The sequence below is a fragment of the Aythya ferina genome (genome assembly GCF_964211825.1).
Source record: "Aythya ferina genome assembly, chromosome: 1".
NCBI lineage: Eukaryota > Metazoa > Chordata > Aves > Anseriformes > Anatidae > Aythya > Aythya ferina.
The window spans coordinates 82,359,875-82,387,858 of NC_140296.1; the positions used below are offsets into that span (position 1 = coordinate 82,359,875).

The 27,984-nt window shown below is 39.9% G+C and overlaps 1 protein-coding gene across 7 annotated transcripts in view; it reads left to right on the forward strand.

Annotated features, from left to right (window-relative positions):
- Positions 1-4,340: 4,340 nt before the first annotated feature.
- The window catches only part of CNKSR2 (connector enhancer of kinase suppressor of Ras 2), a 220,445-nt gene continuing 196,801 nt past the window's right edge, over positions 4,341-27,984 (forward strand). For 3 of the 7 annotated variants that reach the window (XM_084507136.1, XM_084507140.1, XM_084507138.1), the window contains exon 1: positions 4,345-4,827. In XM_084507136.1, coding sequence (XP_084363262.1) covers positions 4,764-4,827 — 64 coding nt within the window. In that variant the 5' untranslated portion in view covers positions 4,345-4,763. Of the gene's footprint in view, positions 4,828-27,984 lie in introns of all 7 variants that reach the window. The other 4 variants (XM_084507141.1, XM_084507139.1, XM_084507142.1 and 1 more) reach the window with 4 other exon arrangements.

A 27,984-nucleotide genomic window follows, 5' to 3' on the forward strand; every position in this document is an offset into this window, starting at 1 on the left:
TATTTTGCTTGTGCTTTCAAACTGGTTGAAGGAGATGAGTGATGAGAAACGAGGAAAGAGAGATCTAAACGTGGGCCTGAAATTAAGCATGTACAACATTGTCTTGTTGGCCTCTTCACCCCATGGGCAGCACCAACTCTGCGTGCCAGCCAGCTGCAGGGCCTGCAAGGGTGGGGGATGCAGGCCCCAGGCAGCCCCTACAGCTCCGAGTGAGCCAGAGATGGGACTCCACACTGCTGTCATGCCTCCGTGCTCCTCTAGCACTGAAAGGGTTTGTTAAGAGGTTTTGCTAAGCCCTGACCACATCCTCAACCTCCAGAGAGGGACTTGCCACAGCCAGTGGTGGGTTTCTTCCTGCAACCCCGACCCCAGATGCCCTGAAGTCCCCCTTCTCTCCCAGACCCCATTGTCTCTTCACATTCACATGGTCCCAGAGCTGCACCGTCCTCCAGGTCTCACACCCAGGGACCCTCTCCCACCCCACTGTCACCTGCCTACCTGCATCCACAGAGCCCAAAGGACAGCCCTTCAAACTGGCTTGGGTCTCCAACTACATCTGAGCCCTCTTGTTCCTCTAAATTTTCCTGATCTGCCCTGCTTCTACAGTCCTCCTTTTTCAGAAGCTTTCCACACCTGGACCTTCCTCCTCCTCTATTTGCCTATAGATCCTGGCATGAAGGCCATTTGTTATTTCCCCTACACCTTGTCATTCCAACTTTTCCTTGGGAGACATCTGCCCTGGCAGGAAGAGAAAATCTTGCACATGTTGGGGTCAGCCCAGACAGCGTTCTGAAGACAAAAGGATTTGGGAAAAGAGGACAGAAGGCAGTCCTACCAGCTACAGGACAAATCCAGTGCCCATATTCAAGGAGAATAGCAACTTGCTACTCTTTAGTGATGTGGGTACAGCGTCCAAGCCAGATATTTGCAGCATAAGCTAGTACTAATGGAAGATTCTTACCAAGTAGAAAAAAAAAGCTTCCCAAAATGTGCATCTTGTAAAAAACAAAAATTTTTTTTTTTCTTATCAAAACACAAAAGAGCTTTCTTAACTTAAATAAAGTATTAGTTTTGTTTGTTTGTTTGTTTGTTTTCTGTTTGCTTGTTTGTTTTAATTTGAGTGAGTTTATTAGATCTCAGCTTTAGTTATTGTTAGGTTACCTGCCACTTGTTTTCATCTTCCTTCCTCTAGAAGAACTTGTTTTTACATCCAGCATCAGATACAATCTTTTGAAAGATGAATTCTTTTCCCTAAATTCAGGGTAGGATTTCAACTTGTCATTGCTAAGCATCTTGTATGTTTTCTAGAGACACTAGCAGAAAATCCATGAAATTTCTGAGAAATCCACAGTTATGCTTATGTCCATTGCTTGTAGCCACTGTTGAGTCTGTCTTCTTCCAAATAAAACAAATGCCATTTACTATGCCAGTGTTAGAGCTCAGATCTAATTTTGTTACCTTTATTCAGGCTGAGTTGTCCTATTGAAAAAATAGGAACAAAAATAGATTATTGGTCATATCTGGACTATTACCTGATATTATTTACAGTCTGTATTACCATAGCAGCTATGTTTGCTGGCCAAACTCTAGGGAGCTGTGTTTTTGACAGTATACCATAACAAAAAGGCAACACCTTCTCCTGTGAGCTTGTGAGCTGAGGTGGTGATCCAGAAGGTGTGTGTGCCCAAACTTACCTGCTGGGGCTGTCCATCCATGCCCAAGGACATCCAGAGAAATGAATTCTAAGCAGATTTATATAGTCCATACATACAGGTTTAGGCTTGTACTTCAATTGTAAACTCACACTTTTTATTTTTATTTTTATTTGATTATTGAATTTTACTGTGTCTACCTCTACATTTACTACATATTAAAGTTACCTAATAAAGACACATATATCTAGATTAAAATAACAACAATGACGACGACAACAAAAACAGTCCTTTTTAATGCACTATGTGGACCAGAGTAATTATAAAATATGAGTTAGGACAATTCTGCAGTTCAGCATCTGTGCAGAAGCATGCCCCATATGCTTTACATAAAAGGCCTGACTCATGCAGGTGTGACTGCAAGGTGAGGGCCACTAAAATAAAAAATGAAAATAGCTGAAAGACTTTGGTTAAGGCACATTGGCTGAGATACTTTAGTTTAAGAAGGTCAGTGTGAAAAGTCATTCAACTCTCCTTTGGACTTCTTACCCTAGAAAGAGAGAACAATAATAAAATCAGGCAGTAATAAATTTAGAGCAAATTAAAAAAAAAATACTTTTATGTAGTGCATGTCCTGACTATAGAATTCATTGCAGTAATAGGTCATTGAGTTAAACACTACAGCTGGATAATTTTATCATCACTCATACTGAGCCAAATTCTCCTCTCCATGGTCAAGCCAATGGTCTTCAGTGAGACTGAAACAAGAACATTTGCCCAAGTAAAAGCAGGATTTACCCTAGTACTTATGAGATTGCTATGCTCAATGAAAAGAACAATAAAGGTAATTAGAGCCTGTGCTCTACACATCCTCTATGTACTGAAGCGGGGGAGTAAGCTCCCTTTTACTGTTCCATAATTTGCCAGAACAACTACAGAGGGGATTTAAAGTAATAGGTGCTGACCACTGGTACAGTACTGGGTCACAGATGCTTTACTGAAAAAAACAGCTCTAGCTCCAGATTACTCTGCCAATCTGTAGGGATCATTATGCATTCTGTAATTATGAAGTATAGGATCTGTACACATGCTCTGAGAACTTACTTCCTCTCTCCTCACCCATAAAGGACTTTTCATCACAATGAGAATTGCACAATGGTGTTATAAATTATATGCCAGGTTTCAGTCTGATCTTAGGTATTCATTTCTAAACCTTTCAAAACACAGGTTTCTAATTAAAATTATGACACGCTCTTTCAACAACAATAACCCAGTATGTAAGGACCTGCATACCTTTCAAACCTTTCATAAGGAAAAAAAGTCAGCCCTAATTTGCAAGAGAAGTTTATTGTTTCAGTGGCTCTGGGTAATGAAACCTTAGAAGCAGACTGCCATGTCAGTGTGCTGGCAGGGGTATGACACAAGAGACACATGGCTAGGGCCAAATCTGAGGAAAGTTATACTGTCAAAGCCTCGTTTCTCAGTAGAAGGAACTTTCTTCTCAACTATAAATGCAGTCTTTAATGTGTAAATAATGCTGCTACAGGTGACGTTAGGGAACCCCTTCCGGTGTCTCCAGGGGGAGGTTACCATCCCTGCTGGCCCTCGCTGCCTCAGTCCCACCTAATGAAATGAGAGAACTCGTGTCGTTGCCCATGCTATGCAGAGGGATGCCTTTACCACTGCTTCAGGGCTGAGGGAATCCTCATTTTTCCCCACGTACGGATATTAAATGTCAGCGTCAGCAGCTGGCATTCTGCAGCCGACGCCGGCAGAGGGGACATCTCGATGGCTGTCGCCTCGGCGGGAGAAGCAGGGGGAATACAAATGCAGGCAGAGCTCTGCACTGACCAAGCCACAAAGAGAATACCCTTTGGCGGTGTTCCTGCTCCTCCTGGAGCTCTCTGGGAGGGCAGAGGCTCCTGGAAAGGGTGCCTGAGAAGCACCCATGGCCATCCTAGGAGGAATCCCCCTGTGCTTGGGAGCGACTCCTACAGCCAGGCGCTGTGGCACGGGGGCTGTGGGAACTGCCTCTCTGGAGGGGCACAGGCCAAGCCCTCGCTCCGGAGGACACAGCCCCTGGGGAGGCGGGGGGGGGGGGTGGGGGCACAAGGAGGAGAAGGCAGCTCTGAAGCTCCCAGGCACTGCGACTGGGTTTTTCGCACCTGCAGCCACCACCCCTCGGTGCTGCACCTCAGGGGCCGCTGCTGCGGGCTGAGCAGCCACATTACCTCACCCTGGGGGCGAGGCAGGCAAAGTTAGGACCTCTCCTCGTTTTTCTCCTCCCCGGGCAGCCACCCCCCATCATCCGCATCCACCCGCCAGCGGGCCCATCACAGGCATTTTAATAGCCGGGCTTTCCTTAAAAAAAAAAAAAAAAAAAAAAAAAAGAAAAGAAAAAGAAAGAAAAAACCCTTCACCACCCACGCGGAGATGCTTTTTTCAAGGGGAAAATAAATAAATAACCCCCAAAGAGCATCACGGCCATCCTGCAGCAGGTGCTCGGCGCTGCCACCGCCCCCCCCCCCCGCACCTTGCGAGTCATCCCGGCTTCCCCCCCCCCCCGCTCCCCCGCCCCGGGCGGCCGTCGGGTGCCGCTTGCCATCGCGCTGGGAGATATTTTCGGGTGGCAGGAGCCGCCTCGTCATTTCCGCCAGGAGGAGAAAAAGACACCGGTGCGGGCAGAGCCGCAGAGCCGCAGTCCCCCGCTCGCCGGGGAGCGACCCCTCGGCGGGGCCGGGCCGTGCCGAGCCGGGCCGGGAGCTGCCGCCGCCGCCCGCGGGTCCACGGGGGCGGGAGGCGTCGGAGCGTGCTGCTGCTGCCGCCTCCTCCCCTTCCTCCTCCTCCACCTCCTCCTCCTCCTCCTCCCCCTGCTGCCGAGCCGGCAACATGAACTGAAATCCCCAGAGAGGCACAGAGGCGGCGAGCGAGCGGAGCGGAGCGGAGCGGAGGCAAGCGGGGATTTAGCGGCTTTCTTCATCCTCCTCTTCATCATCCTTCTCCTCCGGGGGCAGCCCCGGCTCCGCGCAGCGCGGTCCCGGCGCCCCGCACAACCTCGCCCCTCGCCCGGAGAGCGGCGGCCGCTCGAGCCCCGCGCCGCCGAAGCCCCCCATGGCCCTCATTATGGAGCCCGTCAGCAAGTGGTCGCCGAGCCAGGTCGTCGACTGGATGAAAGGTGAGCGGCGCTGCCCCCCGGTGTCCCCCCTGTGTCCCCCCATCCCCGCAGGTGCGGGGGGCTCCGCGGCTTCCCCCGTGCCGGGGTCCCGCCCCCCAGCCCCGCCGGCTCCCCCCGCGGTTTTGGGGAGGGGTCTGCCTTGGGGTGTGGGGGCAGCGCACCCCCCTCGGCCCTTGGGCGCGGGGATGGGGGCCGCAGAGACGGAAGGTGAGCCCCGGGAGCATCCCCGCCGGGAGCGGTGCGAAACGGCTCCCCAAATGTAAAAGTTTAACCTCGTCCGTGGGGATGTGGGGTACGGCGGCCGCCGTCGGTGCTACCGGGGGGGCTCCGGGCCGGCTGTGCCTTGCCCCCGGCGGAGGGCACCCGGGCATGGCCGGGGTCGGGGTGCCTGGGGTCGGGGGTCGACTCCCAGCGATGCCCGGTTGACGTTGACCTGGGTGCCCGGGGCTGCCTTTGTCGGGCTGGGACTGCTCCTCTGCCTTCTCCTGCTCCCTCACCTGTCCTCCCCTCTCTCCCCCCAAATAAAGTCTCTGGAGAATAAAGCTCGGACTTTCTGGAAATGCTTTTCTCGCATTCTGCGTATGCTGCTTTGAAACTGTAATTTAAAAGGGATTTCTTTCCTTTTTTTTTTTTTTTTTTTTTTTTTTCTTCTTCTCATTTTTACATTCAACTTAGTCCACAGCTGTGTTTTGGATAAATCACCATCTAGTATTATATATCTTTTTATAAAGATAGAATGACCGGATGGGTACAACTTTTGAACAACTGCTACATTGTGGGAGTTCTTTATAACATGCTGCGTGCTACTAATGTGACAGTTTCACCATCCTTAAAATTTCAGGCACATAGCATATGTTTTCAGTTATTCCATCCTGGCATTTATAGCTGTTGAGTTATAATTACGTTAAGTAACGCACATAGTTCTGCTCTTTCTGAAGTGCTCTAATCCACAGAGTTATAAAAACAGAATAATGCGATGCTTCATATTCGAAGAAATTAGCAAACATCAATAAAAAAAATTGAAGGAGCTACACATGATCAGCATTAAAAGCAAGCCCCTTTCAACTTCAAACTGTTTTATTACAGCCATTTAACTTCCAACATTTTTCCTTCTAAAAAAAGACTGCGTAGGAGTTTTTTCAAATCAATGTCTGAGATACCTCCCCCATATTGTGTGAACACACACAAAAAATAATGAATTTGCAGATACACTTCTGAAGTGTTTGCAAAATGCAGTAACACATCAAATGCTTTTCATAAATGACAGGTGAAGTGCATTACATGCTCTGTTTCTATATTGCATCAATATAAAAATCAGTTATTTAAAAGCAGGAGGCTGAGTAAACGAAATCCAATATTAAAAATTTGTGGGGCTGGAGGAAGGCTTATAGTTAAAAGCCTGTAAATAATGCATAGAGCTGTAGGTCTGTTTTTAAAAATAATTAAGTAAACTTCACCAAAAAAAAAAAAAAGTTAATGTAATCACACCTACAGTTTGGATTGCAAAGCTTGCGTTTAAATGTTTAATCTGTTTATTTTGGTGCAAATGCTCTATTGTTTCTCTGAAGCACTTTCATTCTTACTGAGCAAGCAAATATATCTTACTTCAAGCTTTCATTTCTTTATTTTGTATTCTGAATGGCAGATGAAACTTCATCTAGAATGACGTGCATAGAGATAAACCACCTGCCTTTGGCTAGAGCTCTTTGAGAAAAAAATGCCTAGATATGTGATGCAATTTCAGAAACTGAGCCTAGAAATGAGTAAGACCAGCAGCTGTGTGCAGGTCCTGTTCTGCCTGGTGGGCAAGACCTCCCAAAGTTTGGGGGAAGGACTGTTAAGGGCTGCAGCAACTTCATCTTCCTCAGTTACCATTTGAAGTTTTGCAGAACGTTGTTGCTGAAATCCAGGTGAAAAGAGGTTCTTCTACCTCTTCAAACACATCATCTCCAACAAATTACGTTTCAGAAAGTCTCAAAAATAGCTTATTTATGTTTGTAATTTGAAGAGGTATCCAAGACAGGTAAATGTGTGAAGTGTGAATGGATATATCTTTCTCTTGAGAACTTTGGAGTGAGTGCATTAGTGGTTTGCATTAATGGCAGTCAGTTCTGGTCTGCATAAATTACATTCAGCTTCAAGACACGAGGATATTTTGCTGAGTTACTAGGGTTATTTTACAGAATTATAAATGCTGAACTTGGTTTTAACCTCTTTCTTTAAATAAGTGCCCCTTTATGTAATATGCCTGCTAAAAGCAGCTCTTTAAAGAGCGTTCTTCAAAACAGATTTCAGTGTTCAAAGCACAATCCTTCCTGCAAAAGGAAAATCCTACTGTTTAACATTGTTTACAGTTATCTGAAAGCAAGGGGAAATGAAACACTTTAGATTTTATTGCTCTCAGTGCTTTTGTGATGGTCTTGCTGGTGTGACCTGAACATTTGCAATGAATTCCCTGTCTGGAATTCTTTATTTAGGCAAAACAGCCATTACATCAGTGGCATTTTGTTCAGAACAGTGATAAAGCATTGGAACTAATACCGAAGATGTGAGAAATGAAGACAGGGAAAGTACTCCAACCCTGAGGCGTTACATAAAAGTGCCGAGCTCCCGGCCGGATGGCTGGATGGGGAGTCAGCTCAAGACAGTGGATGTTCTCTGAATAAATACAGCCTCCCCAGTGTGCTTTCATATTTTAATTCCTTAGTATCCACAGTTGTTTTCTGAATCTGTTATTGCTCTTTGGACTCTTGCTCTGCTCGTAGGTGGAGTTGGGCATGGAGTTGGTTAGGTGCGCAAGTAAGCAACTATCTCAATTTTAACCTATGAAAACGTGAACAATAGAATTTGTGGATTAAATATGTGAGCTAGTTGGTGTTAACTAGTTAAAACTTCACAACTGAAAATGGCAAAACAAATGGAGCTTGTGTTAGCAGGCGAGTTTCTGTATATTTTTGAGGTGAACCCACAGACTCTGCATTAACTGTCAAAGAGCTGGAAAAAGAGCAGATGAATTAGCTCATCGCTCCCACAGGATGGTATATTATATGTGGAGGGTAAAATTAATATTTAAGTTAATTTAAGATGTGCATTATTTTGCTTTTCCATATATTTAGTACTAATTATAAAGGCCCTGCATGGATCAGTGAGCTGCAGCTTTGTCAATCAACTCCTCTGCCTCTCCTTTTGAGGACATACGTGGCTTCCACTCCACCGTTGCAAGACGTTGACAAGTTGCATAGGCGAGTGCCGTTGAACGTCATGGCTTTCACTGAGTTGTGAAAGGAACGTGTCAATGTGCTTTGGATTGCTAAGGCTCTGAGGAAACTCAAAGGCAAGACACGCAATTACTTCCCAACCATCATGAGGTTTTTAACTGGGTTTTGTAATTTTGCTTCTTTTGTTTGAGGCTATTTATAATGGCTGTAGTTCAATAAGGGCTAGCAGCTTTTAACAACATTCTAGTTTTAATTCAACACTGTTTTTGAATGGCAGAATCTGTTCAAAAAGCCAATCCACCTGGAAAAGTCAAAATTACTTTATCTAACAAAGCTTAAATATTTATTTTTTGTTTGTTGAATGACGGCTCATAGACCTTATACTAAGCTCATAGAGCTTAAACTGTTATAATGGTAGTCATACTGAAGAAACTGAAATCTGAGGCAAGGAGGTGCTTTAAAGGCTCTTAATGCTAAAGAATTTGGCCTTTTTACCTATGTGAAGTCTACTTTATCAGCATTGAGAAGAATGTAAATCTTTAGGAGGACTGGGGAAAGAGAGTGGTGTGAATGTGTTAGCGAAGTGAAAGTGGAGTGTAGAAGTCCCCCATTTGGATGATGAATAATTACATGGACTTAAGAACTGAGCTTCTGTCTGCTCTTTATGTACAAAGGTTCACGTCCATTTTCAGCAGCATGTGTTTGCCCGGAGTTGTTGTGGGCTGCTGACAACTGTGCGCCAGTTGGTGTAATGGGAATTACAAGTTCTTCAAGAAAATGCAAGAGTTTGTGGAAATGCTCTGAAACAAGACTCTAACACTTAAAAAGAAAAAAAGAAAAAAAAAAGTGTTGCTGTGGGGACCCTTTTAGTCCTCTTTCTGTGTGTGCACAGCCCTAGGACTTCTGTGGCAGTACCCAGGTCCTGCTGCAGTCTCTGAACTATTAGGGCAGCAACAGGGAAGCTCATCAGTGAAGGCACATAACCTTTCACAGCACTGGGGTCTAGAAAGTGGATTTAAGCTTTATAAATGATAAAAGTGACCACTATATCCAGGGTTGCTGTCAGGCCTACTTTAAAAGCTGTTTTTTTGTTGTTGTTGCTGTTTTTTGTTTTCTTTAGCTTCTTTTGAAGAACACTGTTATGGACAGAGGTTAGGGGAGAGCTTTTTCTGGAGTGTGGGATGGACTGTGGTACCACAAAGGTCTATGAGCATCTGCCTTATGCTACCATGCACACCAGAGGTGGTATGCTTGCCCATAGTTATGGGCCCTCATTTTCGGCTTTCAATTTTATCTCCATTTTTATTGGTTTACCGAGTTAGAGGTTCTGTTATATGCTACTTCCCTTCATGTTGTTTTTGATAGCAAATGCAAATATAAGAAATAATACGAAAATTGTAGAGTTGTATCAGGGAAACAAAAGTTGAAGAATTGAGTATGAAAAATACTTGCATTCTGAAACTTTAGTTCATTCTAAGGGTTGTGGTAGATGACTGATGAGCTGCAGAAGAGTCATCAGCTCGAATAGTCATTGCTTATTGCCATATGTAGAATACATCAAGTGTTTTACATTTTGTCAGCATTAAAACTTTTTTTTTTTTTTTCCTTCCAAGAAAAACAAACTGAAATTCTGCTGTATCAGAAAGTACATATAGTACTCCATTAGCTTTGAAGCAGTGCTATTAAATGGAGCCATGAATTTCACTGTAATGCCTAGCAAGAAAAGCTTTGGAAAAGATGTAGAATAATATGAAGTAGTGCCATAGTTGGAGCTTAGTTTTGATGGACTCCTGAACTTGTTAATTTGCATGTAGTTACTCTGTTCATAAGAAAGTAATAATAATTTCAGTAAGATAAGGCCTTTGTGGAGAGGGGAGTTTTTACAAAGACTGATCATCTCCATCAAGGGTTAAACTGTGCTATTCCAAACTTAAGTTTTAAGGACCCCAGTTTTAAAACTGCAGTGAAAGCACCAATGAAAAATCTCTCTCTAGCTTTTTTTTTTTCTTCTTTTTTTTTTTCCTGTGAATCTTTTACTTCTTACTTGCACTTACGACATTAGGAATTTTAATAGCATCAGTGGCTACCACACCAGTCACAGCGATATGTTTTAGAGCATTCTGGTTTGTGATTAGAAAACCTCTCCTGTCATTGTTTATCAACAGAAAATAAAACTGAAATTGAAACTCCTGTGTGACAATGCCTAACAGCCCTGGTGTTGCCATAGCAAAGGCAACGTTACATAAGCAGCCGCTCTGCAAATAATTCACACAAGCCAAATTTTAAGCATAACAAGAACATCCATTTCTAAATTAATGATATCTCAGAAGGGAGCTTTCCTAGATGAGGTGATCTCACTCGTTGCCAAAATTAATGTGCTAGTTGGGAAGCTCTTTCAACACTGCCCCTTTACACCTTTATTTTGTTTGAACATATTGTTCTGTTTCTGAAACATCTGTTAGTTTAAATATGGCCTCACAATATGTTTTCTCAAGTGTTGCTTTTTTTTTCTTCCAACAGTTCAGTGAAGTTCTGTATTCTGATCTTATTCAGATTTATTTGCATGTTGCTGAATTAATCCAAACAATTTACAAATGCCTTTTCTGGTTAAAGGCTGTCAAGCAAGGCAGTGATATAAACCAGATCATTTCTCAAATGAGAGTTTTGAAATATGTTTACATATGTATTTTTAGAATCGTTGGAAGTAGTCTTCTAGCACTCTGATAATAATGAAGGAGGCAGTTTTATTTTCTAAAACCCAGACTGGCAAAGGATCTGTTCTTCCCGACTGATCCTGCAAAGGGTCAGCTAACCATTTAATCTCAGTAAAGTTACTGTAGCATTTGATTGTACTGCATTTCTTAGAGTCAGGTAGTAGTATTTGTTACTGATTTCCAAAGGAATATGGCAAAGCTGTTTCCTGAGAAAATTCTTCGTGTATAGGCTTGCATTCAGGGGTATGCTACTAGGAGAAAGAGAAAGCCTTTTCCTCAGGCTTTCATTCTATGTGGCTTCTGTTTCTTTTTCAAGAGGTTAGTATTTCCTAATTAAATCATAGGATAACCGGAATGGTGGTCATCTGCAGCAAGCACCCTTAGCAGAATAGCTTTAGATTCCTTGATCCAAATAAAACAAATTTGTACTACTGTCACACTTATTGTTTAAATAATTCATTTAATGAAACATTTAAACATTCAGTTTAGAAGCTGAATGGTTATCAAAACAAATGCTGTTGGGTATGGACTTCCATGTATATTACTGAACAATTACAATTCTGGAAGGTCTGTGTTGTGAAACTATGAATACCATATTTTCTTCATTCTAGTCTCCCGGCTTTTCAAATGTATCTACTTTTTTTTTTTTTTTCCCCCTAAAAAGGTGAAGAATTATGGAGATGGAGTTCAGCTATATTTCTCAAGAAGAAAAATTGGGGCTGGGGGGCTAATATTTGACCCATGTTACAGACAAAATACAGAGGAAAGGAACTGCCGTATAAACGTCCTTGCAGCACTGAGCAGGGTATTTATTTTCTTATTGTGGGATAGTTGGACATATCAGGACGCTTACTCTTAAATTTAAGATAACTTCCTCTCCTGGAACAAGCATCTGCTGCTTCTGACAGTATTCCTGCAAGTGAAGTGTTGGAAGACACAGCTCCATCAATCTGTGGCACCCAGGATGAGCATCATTCACACATACATTTCTCCCTCATTGTATACATATGGGGGTTAGAAGTGATAGAAGATAACAGGTAGATGAAGTGACTTTTTTTTTCTACTTTATGTGCAGGGATCTCTCAAGTCATTTTAAAGCACTAGAGGCTTGAAAATCTAGTGGTGGTGGTTTGTTTTTTTTTTGTGTTTTTTTTTTTTTTTTTTTTTTTTGTTCTGCCTATCTGCCAAATAATATCATCTCTGAGAAAATAGCTGTGGATGTGATCTTTTAGGGTATTTGGCTTTTTTTTTTTTTTTTTTTTTTTTTTTTTTTTAAGTAGAAATTTAGGGCACTTGATACCTCAGATGAAGTGCCTAGAACAGTAATTTCAAAGTGTTTGGCCTTACATGATTAACATCTGCTACAGTGCCATATGGTAGGAATTTCCAAGTAAACTGTTAATTAATATATGAGTGTACCAGAGTAAGCTGTAATTAAACTATATTCAACTGAAGGGTATTATTTTAATATAGTGGGAAGCAAAGTGCTGTACTTCTGTATTATATCTTTTCTATTGTGTGAAAAAGAGGGCAAAAACTTGATGAGAATGAACTGAGTTTTTAAATCAAAGGTTCAAGTGCTTTTTTTTTTTTTTTTTTTTTTTTTAATAAATGGTTTAAGACCTGCATCAGCATCAAACATCCACTGATTTAAGTGGAACAGGGTCTTCCTCTTGGTAATGATGAATTTTAGATTGCTAATGCTGTGGAGACTCCTCTGCTAGGGTTTTACTGGTGTTTGGACTCTAACACATGGGGCCCCTGTACTTTCATTTGGTGAAGCCAGTATTTTAAAAGTGGCAGTGTGTGCTGTGTGGGTAGTCAGTGGATGTACAGCTGAGCTGTGCAAGCATGTGAGCCATGTTGATATCACTTTAAATATTAAACCATCAGGCTTTTATGAATTCCAGAAATGGCCAAAAACATACCTTTTTTTCTGTTCTTTTATAAAGGTACAGACCTGGCTGCTGGGTGACACTGACTGAGTCATGCCTATGCCACCTGCACTAGTACCTCCAGTGGGACAAAGTCATGTTTGAGCTGGCCAAAATGATCTGGAGAAGTGTTGGGTGGGAGCTAAGGATGAACACAAGCAGGGACTCATTGTTCCTCTTCTGTAGAGCAGGATGTACATACTACTGCTGAGGAGCTGGCTAAGTCACCTCTTGCTTCCCTCAGAGGCTGGTTGTTGGTCGTATAGAAGTTTATAACTGTTTTTGTTAAACTGTAGAATAAATTTTTAGTTTGGCCAGATCCACCAGTTGCCAATAGCTACAGCTATAAATGACCTATTTTAAAATAGACTCTTCTTCTCTGGCCTCCATTCTCTTTCTCTTTTCCTTCTCTCCTGATAAACTTCATGTCAGTAGGAAGGTAAAGAAAATCTTCCTCTTCATAATGAGGCCAGGTAAATATAGGCAGACATTTCTATGTTGAGTAATTCACTAGATGGCATTCTTTCCTCTGAGTCAAGGCTGAAAACATTCCTGGGGGTGCCAAGAGTGCTCAGTGTTTTTCAGTGACATTTGAACCTGAAGTCTTGACCAGGAGTGGTTCCTGAAGGTCCAGTGGCATTCTTCATTATATTGGGGTATTTAAGTCTAGAGCCCTGATTAAATTCCATTTTAATAATTGAAATTTTTATAACTGGATCCCCCTCGCTGGTATCCATGCCTGAGCTGTGTCTTCCTTACTTTCTTTAATTGCTCTGTGGTTTTGCTGGGTGCTTTCACACAGGTGATATTTTGACTAGATATAAGATCTGCAAGGCTCAGTGCAATTCTTGTCATTGTTTTGTTTCAGCTTTTCAGGAAACTGTAGTGGAATGACCTGTTGAATGTGATGTAGAAGTTGCTCTCAGAAAAAAAAAAAAAAACTAACTTATATTCACAATCATATACAATATACATTTGTCTTGCATGTGTAAACCTCCTTTTAAAAAAAAAAAAAGGCAATTTTCTTCTTGTTTTTGTCTTACTAAAGCACAACTGAATTGTGGGATGAAATATCAGAAAACACCTTCCTGAACATATAGCACTGACTGACTTCTAGCTGACTTGTTTAGTGTTCTTTTATTGTCATGGACAGAACCGTAATAACTTTGTCTACATTTCTCTGTAGAGATCAAGTATGACTCTTTTTGGTTTGTTTCATTAGAGCCAATCTAATCTTAAAAATAAAAATAAAAACGCCAGGGTGTTTTTATTTTTGTAGTCTGCTTGTACTTGTTTCCAAAACTTTCTGTAAGTGCACTGTGATGAAGTGATCATTACTGCTTTTCAGAGAGGTGCTTATTGCCTTTTTTCAAATATTGTGGTCTTACTGTTAGTTTAACCTCAAATGTGGAGGCTTATTGTTTCTTAAATTTCTCTTTATGTCTTTTAGTACAGTGCTGAGTGTTGTGTCCCATAAGTCCTCTTGAAAATATCTGTGGTCAGTAATTTCACTGCTGGGTACTGGGCTTTAAATTAGATGTAATTTTCATTACTTTAGCCATTATTTCATTGTATGTTTTAAGCCATATGGATCTTAGCTGTTTAATGCAGTCTGTGGTCAGAAGCCTATTTCTGGAGCCCTGATAATTGAGTCCAAGAGCACAATGTAGTGTGAATAATTTGTCATGCTCTGTATGTGGATTTGAGAAAGGTTCAGCCTGGAAGGATAATCATTGCACATAAGAAATTTCCATATAAGTGTCAATCTGAACATTTGAAGGAAGAAGTACCATTTATTATGAGAAAAATAAGAGAGTTAGGTGTATGACAGTACTCTTAAAGAGGGGGAAAACAAACAAACAAACAAAAAACTTTTTTTAATAGGGCTGTTTACTTCATAGCCTTCAAAGTATTGTTTTAGATATCTGCTCTAGCAAATTATATTGATAGCATAGCATTTGAATGCCTGTGTGTGTTATGAGGCTACCCTCAGCAGCTGAAGAAAGCAAAATGGTGCATCATTAAACTTCTGTATTCCTGATTAGTGTTTCTTTTTTTTTGTTTTGTTTTGTTTTGTTTCATTGTAAATAATGGATTTGGTGTCCTAATAACTATCTTGGCTTGAAGAAGATATCCGAAGAGTCATAGTAAAGCTAATGAAGGTGCACTATCTGTTTCCTTAACGGAAATGTCAGCACTTCAAAGTGGTTTTACAAGCTCAGCCATCCAAGGCCTTGGGAAAGACAAAATCACTTCTCTACAAAAATATACCCCATGTACTATTCAGTAGATGAATAAAAGATACAATTTGTTGTGGAAGGCTAAAAGTAGTTTCTTTTTAGTAACTGAAAGTTTTCAAAGTTTAGAGGGAGCTCACCGATTTTATTTATTTATTTATTTATTTATTTATTTATTTTTGCTTGTTCACTTTTGGTCAATAAACCCCTTTTCCGTAGCTTATTTGGACATGGTTTACTTTATCTCCTTATTGTAGCCTATTGTTCTTCAAATCCCTCAAGGTCACACTGAACTATTCAGTTATGAACAGGAGGTAACTAGTGCTAATGAGACATGGATGAGTAAACCTGAACAGACTGGACAATTAGTTACTGCCTCTGGTGCTGTTATCTGATCATGGGATTTTATCTGTGTTCCTAAGATGATGCCTTCTGAAGGAAGGTGTGGTGGTACACTCTAGGTGGCTGCCTGAGCACCTGAATGCAAGGGGTTGTGGAACAGGGACTTGAGTTTGCAAGATACCTTGCCCTGAATAATTTTCATTAATGCAGAGCAGTGCAAACTCCTGTTTAGGAGTGTGAGTGCTGTTTGTGTAATAGAATAACTGAAAATATAACTTCAGTGGGTGGAGTTCCTTCAAAACAAACAAACAAAAATTAACTGAGAACTTGCCTTCTAACTGAAAAAAAGGTAAAGCAGAATAAAAATAAAATAAAAATTCTGCCCAGTCAGTTATAAGAAAAAAAAATGAAAGAACCTCACCTTAGAAAATGTTTTTTTTTCAGTTGATAGTATATCACAGGCTGTGGTGAGAGTAGTGACATTGTAGAGCCAAAGGAAAAATGAACACGCTCATAACTCTTCAATTGCATATATATGAAATTAATTCAACTAACAGGCAGAATTAAATAACATCTAGAAATTGTAATACCGTCTTGCCATTTCATTAGATTTCTTCACTTCATATATCTTCAGTAATGTGGTCTATCTTTTACAAGGTAATTGACTTAAAAGCAGACAGTTCTATTTATCCGAAGCATTAAAACTGTAAATCCTAAGCCTGTACCCCCTCTTTTGTTGTGCTAAAATACTGGAAGCTGTTTCTTAACAGATTGATTAAAAAATAAAATTTTACCTCAAGAATTAAAATGAGACTGTGGTTTCTGAAGGGAAAGATCAATGCATAAGAATTTAGTTAAAATTAGTAATAGATTTGTAATTTTCCAAACAATTTTATCTAATTTACTTCTCTTTTAATAGATGGAAGGAATCTTTGGAAGTATTAAGGTAGTTCATAAATTTGTGGCTCAAAGTTTTTAAGTTCAAAACATTTCAGTAATGTACAATGTCATAGACTGTATTTCCTGGAAAGAAAATGGCTTCCAGACTACAGTAATCTAAAAATGAGTAAATATATAGAAAGAGCCTATAAGTGTTATGATTAGGTATTCAGATCTTAAGAGATCATTTGTTTCTGTTTATACTGCTAACTATTTTAGGATTTTTGTGCCCCTGTGAAACAGCACAAATTGATTAAAAATCAGCCTTCAGTGTTGAGATAAATTAATACATGTGGATCATCTAGAAGAATACACCCTTTCATGTAATCAAACACCATCAGAACAATTGACTTGAATGAACTTGTGATGAGTACTTAAATGTGCTGCTTATAAAGTTATCATCATATAGGAGATGGGAAGTAAACAAGATAGGAGTTCAGAGAGGTCAGATGAGGCCAGCTATAAAGAGTTATCTGACTGCTTTTTTTTTTTGACCTTTTTTCCCCCTTCTTTTAATGATTCTTTTTGCTGTGGCATATGTGACTTCATTTAAGTTTGCTCTGTGCTCTTTAATCCAATTGCCTTGTTTAATCAAATGAATGTTTGTTTGTTTGTTTGTTTGTTTTTTAATTTTGTTTTGAATTTTGGCTTTTGTTTTTAGCATTAAATGTGCATATGTAATTAGGATATGTATTAAAGATTAGATTCTTACAATGGGATGTGTGCCAGCTCTTGAAATGAAGTCATGCTTGTCCGGAGATAGTAAATAATAAACTTAGTAGGGTTTAAAAGATGTGTCTTGCAAAATATTAGCCCCTGTAATGAGCACAAAGTGACAACAGCACATAAATATCAATTGTTTTTCTCCAATGGATCTGTCTGAATACGAGTTTTCTTAATTTGAATTAAATTTTCTTTTGCCAGCTTAATGAAACAAGCAAGAAGGGATGTTTGTCTTTTTAGAAACCACAATTTCCCATCCCACAACAATGACTTGTTTTGAACTGAGGGGGAACAATCCAACATTCATACAACATCTTGTAATCTTTGTTCACTAGACCACATTAAAATAAGAAACTGCTGTCCAGCAAGTCCCTGTTTAGCGGCAAGGGGGAATCCATGATTCCCCCTTGCCGCTAAACAGGATGGATTTGCTTTTGGCATGCTTCATATTATGTTTTTCATTTTATTTAACATAATTTCATATTCCTGGGAACAGGGGTTTGAAGCTTAAGGTTCTTCATGCTCTTAAATATCTTGAGCGCTATGGCATGTGAGCATCATGGTGTGTGAGTACATGTGGTGCTGGTGCACAGGTGATCATCGAAGGTGGCATTGACTGGAACAGGATCTGGAGACAAGGATGGATCAGTCTCCATGCTAATTCGATCAGCCAAAAGTATGCAATCATAAGAGTTAGTGTTTTTTGATGACTGCAGTTTTAAATTCAGGCATTTAATTTCTGTCTTTAAGTGCATGAATCTTTCTATAGGTCAAGGCAAAGTAACTCCTCCGCTTGTAATCTGGGCAGTTGTGTTTCTGATGTGTTCCCTGACACCTGTGGGAGAAGGGGAGCTGGTGTAGTCCTTCTTTGTGGGTGTGCTTCTAACCCAAAGAAGGGAAAAAGTGGTAATAGTACATTGGGGCATTGTATGACAGAGAAAGTGGAGTAATTTAAGTGTAGAGGAGGAAAAAAAGGGCACAGAGCACACGTTCTCAATCATTTTGCCTTTATGTTAAATTCATTTTTCATTTTTTAAGTTATGTTCATAACTTTTTATTTATACATGCAATTTTTTTTTAAATGTTTGCTTTGGGAGACATGGTATGAAATGGAACCATGAAAGAGAGAACTGCCTGTTCTAATGGGCAAATATTTCACATAGATTAATAAAAGAAAAACAAAATCAGGTAATGGAGAAAATGTTATCTAATTAGTAATATGGGTATGCTTACCAAGGAACCAAACCTCTAGTATCTGGTGCTGAAATTAAGTAGCCATTATACAAAGTAACAGTATACTGCAATGGGTGTCTAGATCTTAGATGCACCATTTTTATTTTTATTTTTATTTTTATTTTTATTTTTATTTTTATTTTTATTTTTATTTTTATTTTTATTTTTATTTTTATTTTTATTTATTTTCTTTGTTTGTTTTGTTTTGTTTCTGGCTAACACATAAAACTTATGTATTCAGTGCTGGAAAGCCTTAAAAATCCTACACTGCCTTTTGTAAGAAACCATTATCTCATCTGTCTGTCTCAACCAAATCAGAGAAAAGGGTTCGCTATACCACAGTTTGTTTTCATTTGTTCCATTTTTTTCCCATGTGCTGCTACCCTCGGCATTGTTTGCATTTCTTTGGTATTAGCGGTATTTCAGTGGCAGGTAAAGAGGCTGCTCATCACCCACTGTACTGCAGGTCCTCCGGGTCCTCCTCATTACAGGGGAGGGAGGAGGTTAAATGCATTGTGTGATCTCTACTTTAAGTGCACTGAAGCATTTCTAACTGACTGGCTTATTTTTTTAATGAAAGAAATTTGTCTTGTAACAGCTTTATATGCCCAGCTAATTAAAACCACTCCATTATATTGCTCTCTATATATCCTGTTTGGTAGGCAGAAAACGTTTGCTCTTTGACAGATTCATTTCTTGCTGGTGTTGGTTTTGTAGAACAGCACTGTCTTGGACTTCTATAACTTAGAAATAATAAGGCATTAAGGCACTTTATGTATTTGAAAATACAACAATTTGTTAATCATTAATACAGAAAGCATGTTTGGTCTTGTTTAGCACCATAAGATACAATTTGTTCACCATGTATAAATGCCTCAACATTATGGCAAGACTAAGTTGAGGGATATTTAGTTTGATCCATTAGGCTTGGGAATGTATTTTAAATTAAAAAAAAATAAAAATCATTACAACACATAGTATGCCTTTGTGAGCAATCTTTTTAAAAGCTGTCAGGATGGAAAAATGCCTTGTTTTAGTGAAGAGGTGGAATTGTCTGAACTTAGGCACTTAGTTTTGGTTGATACCCTTCAAATTATGTGAAGACTTGTATATTTTTCCAGTGGTCTTGTTGCAGTGCTTTGTCTTCTGTACAGATCTGAGCATGCACATGTGGGATTTGAAGGCTTCCACACCACCTGTCACTCCTGATCCGAGATCTGGAGGCCTGAGGAACTGCACGCAGCTGGAGAGCTGGATTGCTGTAGAGATGGAGCCACCTACTAAACAAATCAAATATAGCCTGCTTTTCCTCCTATCTTTTACTTGTGCTAAAAGCTCTGGGATAGTCTGAGGATTAACAACCCCATTACCTTTTGTTCCAGATGTCAAGCAGTCCCTTGACAAATTCTTTGGTGGTAATGTTGGTGCAGATTCTGTAGAATGGTGAAAAGGGAAAAAAGTCATTATTCATTGCTAAAAATTTCACAAATGAGATTTCTATGTAGTGTATTGCTGCTGATCCAGTTGACCAAGTCAGCTGGATTCTTTTTGCAAATCCTGCAGTTTTAAAAATGAAAGCCAACTTCCCAGTGCAACATCCCCTCACCTTCCAACAAGGAAGGGCTGGAGAGGGGCTTGAGTAGACACCTTCATACCTGAGTAGAGAGTCCCCTTGCAACAAGGACACCACAGCCTGAATGGCACAACAGAGAAGGTGAAGTGAATAGGAGCCCAGGTTATTCAGAGGGAAAGATCTAGCAGCCAAATGATAATTGTGCATGCTTGTGGCCAAGCAGTAGAAGCCATCACAGTTTGCCATCTGCTTCCCTGTTATTCTTCTGACTGAACATAGAATGGGAGAGAGTTTGTAATTCATAATATGGTATTTTGGGAGAGGTTTGGTGCAAGAAACCAACTGGATGGAGGCCAGTTGTCTTAGGCTCTGTAGAATGTAAGCCCTTGGAGATTAACTTGTCATACGTGGAAAGGGAGAGGAAATGTATGAAAAGGACAAAGAAGAGTAATGCAAGCTTTTGTTTTATATAGTTTATCTGATTAAACGATTTTTGAGCAATAGAAAACCCTCCTGTCTGCTATAAACTATAGGTCCACTTTGATATAGTACAATGCTTATCATTTTTACAGTGATAAGCAAGATGTTACAAAATAAATTTCTGCTGAAGATAACTAAAGTGCACCATCAAGATCTATATCAGAAGTTTCTTGAAGCTTTCTGAGAAATATCGGTGCTTTGACAAAAGTACTAATATGCTGTGTTGCTGTGGATAGGAGCTGGATTTGCTTCCCATTTGTTACAAGGGCAGGTGGGGTTTCAATGCATATTGCTCAGTAAGTTATGAATTATGAGTCAGGTCATAATAAGACTGTAAAGATTTTTAACAGGGCTCTATAGATAAGGTAAATAGATCGTTTGGGGAATCTGTGCTAAAACAAGTTCAAAATGTCAGTTGGGGTCCTGAAGAATACTCATTATTAATAAAAGCATAGTAAGTGTTAACATTCATGTAAACTCTAGCTTTTATTTTCACCAGAATTTGTGATGGCTTTTAAAGGATTGTTTTCAAGGCTATTTACTGACATTCACAAGAAAAAAAAAATAAAATGCCATCATCTTACAGCTGGAGACTAAGCCTCTTCTGTTTTAAAGTTTACGTAAAAGAAATGGTACTAAAATGTCAAGGAAAATAAGCCAACCAACTCTAACATAAAGATAAGAGAAAAAAATAAGTAATTAATGTAATGTGTATTAAATATATAAATGGTGCATTGTATATATATAAATATATATATATATATATTTTTTTTGTAATGGTAACATATCATGAAAAATGCTTATGGCATTTTGCCATGCTCTCAGTAGAAGGTCTTTCCTGACTTTTGTTGTGGCCCATGGCAGCGTGGTTGTGCATTGGCTTGTGTGGGCAGTTAGCAGATGTGCAGCAGGTTAATGCTGGCGGCTCTGCGGTCTGAGGCATCTCTTACATTAGCCCTGTGCCTTCCTGCGGCATTAATGGATTATTCATGTGCTCACCACAAGTGACATTACCTGGCTTGTGAGAGAGGCCTGAATCTAGAAAAAGCATGTGGTATTGTGTGGTAAACTCATGCTAACAAAGAAATCTCTCTCGGGTTGGGTTATCTGTAGAAGGCAAGAGGGGGCTAATATTGTCATTTTAATTACATTTCTTAAATTGGCAGCTGCCTGTGGACTGAAGTATGGGCTGTGTGGAGCAGAGGGAGGTCAGAAAGCCTCCTCTGTGGGCAGGCAGGCTGAAGGAAGTGCCTGTGAAGTCCTACGCAGCTGTCATGTAATGAGTAATGCCGTGTGGCCTGAGCTTCAGCTACCAGCCCTGTAAGGCTCTGCTTCTGACTCCAGCAAAACAAAACAAAAAAAAAAGTCAAGTGCATTAGTTGCTTTACAGTGTAGCAAGAAACTTTTTAACAATTGATGTTTTTGTCATGTTTTGAATACTCATTAGCACTTAAGATTAGCTATTAAAGGACATGAAACGTTTAATCACCATGTCTTTTCTTATTAGCAGTAGTCACTAGTGCAAAGCTTGTTTAAAAGAATTGTAATTAAGCGGGGGGGAAACCCTGCCATTTAACTGTTTTACTTGGATTGCTGCAATTTCAAGTGTTTGGATTACTGGCCCAAGCAAGCTACATTTTCTTCTCCATGAAATAATATTTTTAAACCCTAAAAATCTCAAAGTAGCAATAAAATAATCCTAAATGTCAAGCAAAAGTCTGGAAGATCCACTTACCACCTCTAAATGTTTAGGCATTTTTAGTGTTTAGTGCAAAGGTGAATAATTTTACTCATGACTGAAATTAATGATTTCTCATTTTCTAAAGGTCGTCTATTTCATTGAATACTATACATGTAAGTATGATACAACATTGGCTCTATAAGAGCTGCACATTTGTTGAATTGCTTTTTCTTCCCTGGTAGTAGTTGGAGACTTAAAAAGCTGTTTGGAGTAAACTGTTGACTGACTTGAACAAGATCTTTCAATTATAAATTTAAGGAAGATTTATCAGCCTTAGACCTCCTCAAAATACTGAAACACAGCCTTTGCTTGTATTTTCAGCCAGATACACACACACACAAAAACAAATAACAATAAAATAGCTAATATTATCGGGGTTTGTAATTGTAGGACCTTTTTTCTTAGGTAGAGATCTAATCCCTTGGACAAAATGGGCATCTAATCAAAATAATTTTTGCGTCACTATATTCTAAAAATACAAAATGTGTAAAGGATTCAAAGAAAACACTCATATTTAATGGCATATTCTGGGGAACTCCGACTGGAAAACATTAGTGAAACTTTGCTAATCAACCTGTAGCCTTCCATGTGCTATTGCAAAGACCTGCTAAATTACAAAGACCTTCTTCCGTCTGTGGTGGGAGAAGTCTTCATAGCAATCTCAAGCTCTGGGGATTTCTGCTAGCATTGTCAATAATGAGCACACTGACAGCTCTGTACCTGTGGAGATGCCTCGGATGAAATACTGAGTGAAATCCAGAAGAAGGGAGACATGGATGCTTGCAGCTTCTCCCCCAGCCTGGTGGAAGCATAGAGAAGCTCAGGTGCTGGATAGACACTGGGGACAGCCCCACTAAAGTCTTCCCCGGCTGGAAGCAGCGTGATGAAGGGCCCCAAGCACCCAGTCTGCAAGACGGGTGGGGAAGGTGTTGTCTGGTAACAGCAGTAGATTAGCACAGGGGAATTAAGGATGAGAGAGAGGTGACTTTTGTGCTTCAATGAGGGCTGTTGTTCCCCCTTGCACTGATGAAGTCGGGACCAAGATGAGACACACTTCTTTCTCCTTGCCTCAGCCACCTGTGGAGAAAGGCAGTGGACCCCAGGGGATGAGTGTTGCTTTTAAAGGTCCTGGGAGAAACAGAGATGCAGGAAAATAGACTTTTGCTTCCTACAACTGCTGGAGGGTGAAGTTTTCTTTGAGAAGTAACTGTGGAAACCTGACTAGGAAAAACAATACCTTATTTTGTTTTTCCTGCATGCTGATGGAGTAAATTTTTCTGTTAGCAGTTAGAGGATGCTGAATGATGAGAGTTTTGTTTGCAGAAGAAAATCTTCTGCTCTATGCTGGAGCTTAGCTTCTTTTGTACAGTGAAGAAGAAAACAGCTTCTGCAGGCCTGGCTGAAGTGCAACCTTGGTGCTAGGCAGTGGGGAAGGAAAAATTGAAGAGTAAGATACAAATAAAAAAGGTCAGCTAGAACTAAATAGAGTGGAGGGGGCCTGACAAAAAAGTTTATTGAAAAAGAGAAGAAGGATAGTATGTGCCTCCTAAAAAGATTTCTAAACTTTTTTATTTTTCTTAGAAAAAATATTAGAATCCTAAAAAATATATTTTTTCTTGGCAAAGTATCTGAAGGTCTCAGAAACCTTTCAGATACTACAAGCATCTCATGGGTAGATATCTGGGACCCTCTTTGCCTGTTGAAAAGGATTTGGGCTGGAAAGCTTCTTCCTGTGGGTAGCATGTTAGATCTTGAAGTTCTGTGTAGAGATTAACTCCTTGAAATTTAAGTGCCAGTTGTTGCATGTTCAAAACACTAGCTGATACTGTTCGTTTTTTTTTGTTGTTGTTTGTTTGTTTGTTTTCTAACGTATAATGTAGGAAAATCATTAGACAAAATTCAGAAATAATGGGAACTGAGTTATTCTACCAACATTAAAGAATTTCTGGATAAATACCAAAGTAATGAAAGACATCAATTAAAATCAATAATTCAATAAAAATGTTTAGGTCTTATGGTTTATACAAGCTGTTAGAATTACTTTTGGAACATGTTCATATATATTGTGTTAGGTAATACAATGTGTATAAAGGAAAAGATTTTTTTTAAATCTCCAAATGGTGACAGTTTTTGACATTTTCACATTATTCTAATGTAATTACTTTAACTTCTGAGAGACACTGTATAGTGCATGCTTAGGTTTGAGGTTTCCAAAATATCAATTAAACTATTTAGTCTCTGCCTACTAACAGGAGAATAGACATAAGTAACATCAACTTTCTGCAGCTTTTCTGCAGCTTTCCAGTAGAATTAGAGCTTCATTGCCTAGCACATGTGCAAACTCACACATACATGAAGCACGAGAGTGAGCTGCTCTAATATCTGTAGTATTCACATGCTTGAAGAATCATGCATAGTCTCAGAAATGAGGCCCATATTTGTGAACTACAATATAGCTCAGATATGTATACCTTGGAAATCTTACTCTGGGGATTTTCTGAATTTGACTTTTCTATTTTTGCAGTGTAAAAATTGCGTTCTTGATAGTATCTAGCATTCAATTGAAGTGTAGTTAGTCCTCAGTTATTCTATTGATTGTGGTATGTTTTTGGGTTGCCAATAGCTGTGAAAATAGTATAATAATGAATAGTCTGCAAAACTACTTTTATACTGACACCGTTCATGTTTTATCTGGGATGAAAGGTTGACTCTCTCAGAAGCTAAGAAAAGCAATTTCTTTTTTTTTTTTTTTAATGTCTATGCATTCAGAAATTTGTTCTATTTGTTCTAATCAAAAAATGTTTTTAAATAGTTACTTTTTCATTGGTTTTCTTTCTTTGATTGCTTTTATTTGTTTTTAAAGTTTTGGACACTCGGTGCTTTCCTCCCTATCCCCCCCCCCCCCAAGATGGGTGTAGGCCTTCTTGAGATGGTTTAGAAAGCACTGCTGTTACCAGCTGTCTTAAGTATAAATTTAAACCTGCTAGTTTACTTTGTACAATACTTTCAAAAATGTTAGTATCTACAGATTTAAGTTTGACTAGTGAAAGCCTATAATCCTCTGTGTCCAAATTAGCTTTCTTCATCCTATGTGTAAAAAGGAAGGGAGAGACGTTTTGGGATGGATTTCAATAGCATCAGGCCAAACACTGAGAGATTGTTTGCACAGCTGTGTCTAAGCAGGGACCAAACTGTTAAACAACCTAGTGGGGGGAAAATGAATAGAAACTCCTGTTGGCCAGAGCACTGAATTTCCTGGACAGTGCTCAGGATGCTATGAAGTCATTGCACATGCTGGGTCAAGGCTTTTACCCATATTTTCCCCTTGCACTTGGGAATAACTCCTGTTTTGCTTTTTCATAATTATATAATTGGGTTCAAGCATCTAAACAAAATTCTGTATTGATGAATGATACACTGTAGTGTACTTACCTATAATTTCAATTAGGGGACCTTTCCCTGACAGTGAGCTGCTTCACTGATGTGAGAGGAGACAGTGTCTGTGTATCTGTCTTGCTTCCTTGCAAATTGTAGATTATGAAACTGGACTACTGAGCAATAATTTAATCAGTGGCATCAGAAGAGCATTAAGCTCCATTAAACATTGGGTCACCATCAATGTCAGATGAGTATTAAATTATGGCTTGCAACTTAGCAATACGCATCCAAAAGGCAGTGCTTAGGTTCTTGGCAAGCATGTAACAGTTTATTATGGAACAGATGCTTCAGAGCTTAACATATGGCTGAAGTGTCAAGTTGTGTCAGAGAAGATGGGCCCAACACTAATGTGGTGCTCAGACTTTGTGGGACACATGTTAAGGAATCGCTCTCTACCTGAATAATGTTGTTTAAAAGAGTTTCATTAACAGGATCTCCTGTTGAACGCTTGGAAGTCAAAGCGTGGCTCGACTGCCAAGGACTGGCTTTATGATGTGAACAGCTCATAATAAAATTTCTTTGCCAATGGTGGAGAAGCAGCTCTCCTCCTGATGCAGAGGGAGGATCCCTGCAGGCTGCTCAAAGGTTGAATTTGTATATATGTATATATATGTAAAAGAAATGTGGGTTTCTGGGGCACCACAATATTGCCAGCCTGATTCTTGGAGGATGACTTTGAAACATCTGCTGCTAGTCACGGATTTTCCAGGTAGCAGCAGTAAGGTGGAAGTAGTAACACACTCTCCAGGTGGCTTCACTGATGTTAACAGCAGCTCTCTTGCAGCAGCTAAATCCTCAAGGGTCTTGTCAGTCCGCTTTGTGGCTCCTGCCATTTATGAAAGTGGTGTGCTGCAGGAGACTCTGACCTCGGCTCATGCAAGGGGAAGGAGGAGGGTGAAAAATGGCTCCTAGAATAATATTGTTTTTCCCATTTACTGTGTAGCTGCAAAGAGAATAAGGAGATAAGGAAGAAAGGTAGAAGGTTGAGCTGGTAATGTAACAGATGTGCTGACGAAAATTTTTGCTGGTGGTGGCACTAGAAAAAGAAGAAAAGAGAGCTGTTTTGATACAGGCAAAAAATACCTGGTCTTTATGCAGCCTCTAGGTTGGTGGTAAGACAGATTGTCCTATTGAGAATTCTAACAAGATTTCCCTTCCCATCTGCTGAAGATGGTGGCTAGTGTTCTCACCAAATCTTGCCCGTGGTTAAGATTTTTTTGTCATTCTGTAATCGCAGGTTGGCCATGTGGCCTTCCCGACAGAGTATTGTGGCAGGGTATTTTGAGCCATGTGAGAGGTTTTCATTTGTTAAGGGTTGCATCACTGGTTCACAGGAGTTGCCAGCTAAATTCTTGCTGCTGTGCAAAGCTCACAGTACTTCTGCTCCTTGGGGAGTGGGCTGCAGGTGGGGATGCTGTACCTTCAGGTGAAGGAGCCTGGGCAGCTGGGCAGAAGGCCATGGTCTTCAGGGAGGAGTTGAATCATCTGGCCGCCAGCTGAGGTGCTGGAGCAGTGTGTTGTGCAGAACCGCTCCAGTGAAGGGAGCTGCCTTCTGCCCATGACTCTCAACTTTAAAGTGCTGCCTGAGAAACTGGTGTGTCCTAAGTTGTCATGCTGTTATTTTTCTTTTCAAAAATATAACAGCGGTTTGCCTGAATTTTAATGTGAAGATATTAAAGCTTCAGAAGCCTCTTCCATTTTCCACTTTTCTCTGTATTACAGTCATGAAACTGGCCATTATGCAGAGAACCAGCTCTTTAGCAGTGCAGAACCTGTCATGAGAAGCAGGATGGCACTGTACCTTTATAGATATGAGATTTTTTCAATCCCTGCCTACCAGTGCTTAACTTTGTGTATGCTTTATTATTAAAAGGCCTGTTATTTATGAAATAGTTCAAGTTAGCAAAAAGATCCTAAAAGAACTGAAGAGTGTTAAGGAATTATAGGAGGCTGAAATAATATTTAAGCATGAGGGTGCCAGTGCAAGATCAGAATATAGCTGATAGATACATGTCCAACAGACTACTTGGCATTTGGAAACAATGGTCAAATGGTACACTTGATACCTTAGAACAGGTACTTGGAAATAAATGTGTCCTCTGTCTCTCAAAAATGCCTCCCTTTAAGTCTCACTGAGGCTCAGAAATTTTATTTTTAATGAGACGGGAGAATTCTGGGGCAGGTAACAGGGACAATTGTTTCCTTTACTCTTTAGTGACAAGGAAGAAGGCATGCGAAGTTAGACAGAATTTTTATGATCAAAAGGCTATTAATTTATTCAGCTTTTATGACTACTTGAAACGTCATCTAACCTATATTTCAGGTATGCTTTTAAGAGTAAATATGGAATAAGGGATCTCATGCAGTAAAACAAACAAACAAACAAAACCCCGGGGCGTATAACAAGTTCTTTTAAACTCTGCAGGGTGAAAATTCTGATTTATTTTTTTTTGGTACTTTTTTTTCCAGCTTTAGATTAAGTCTTGATCATTTATTAGCACAATACTTGGTATTTTATACTGAGTACCCTTTCTAGTACTTTTCAACATAAAGTGAACAATGCTTGAATGGGCAGGAGATACTCA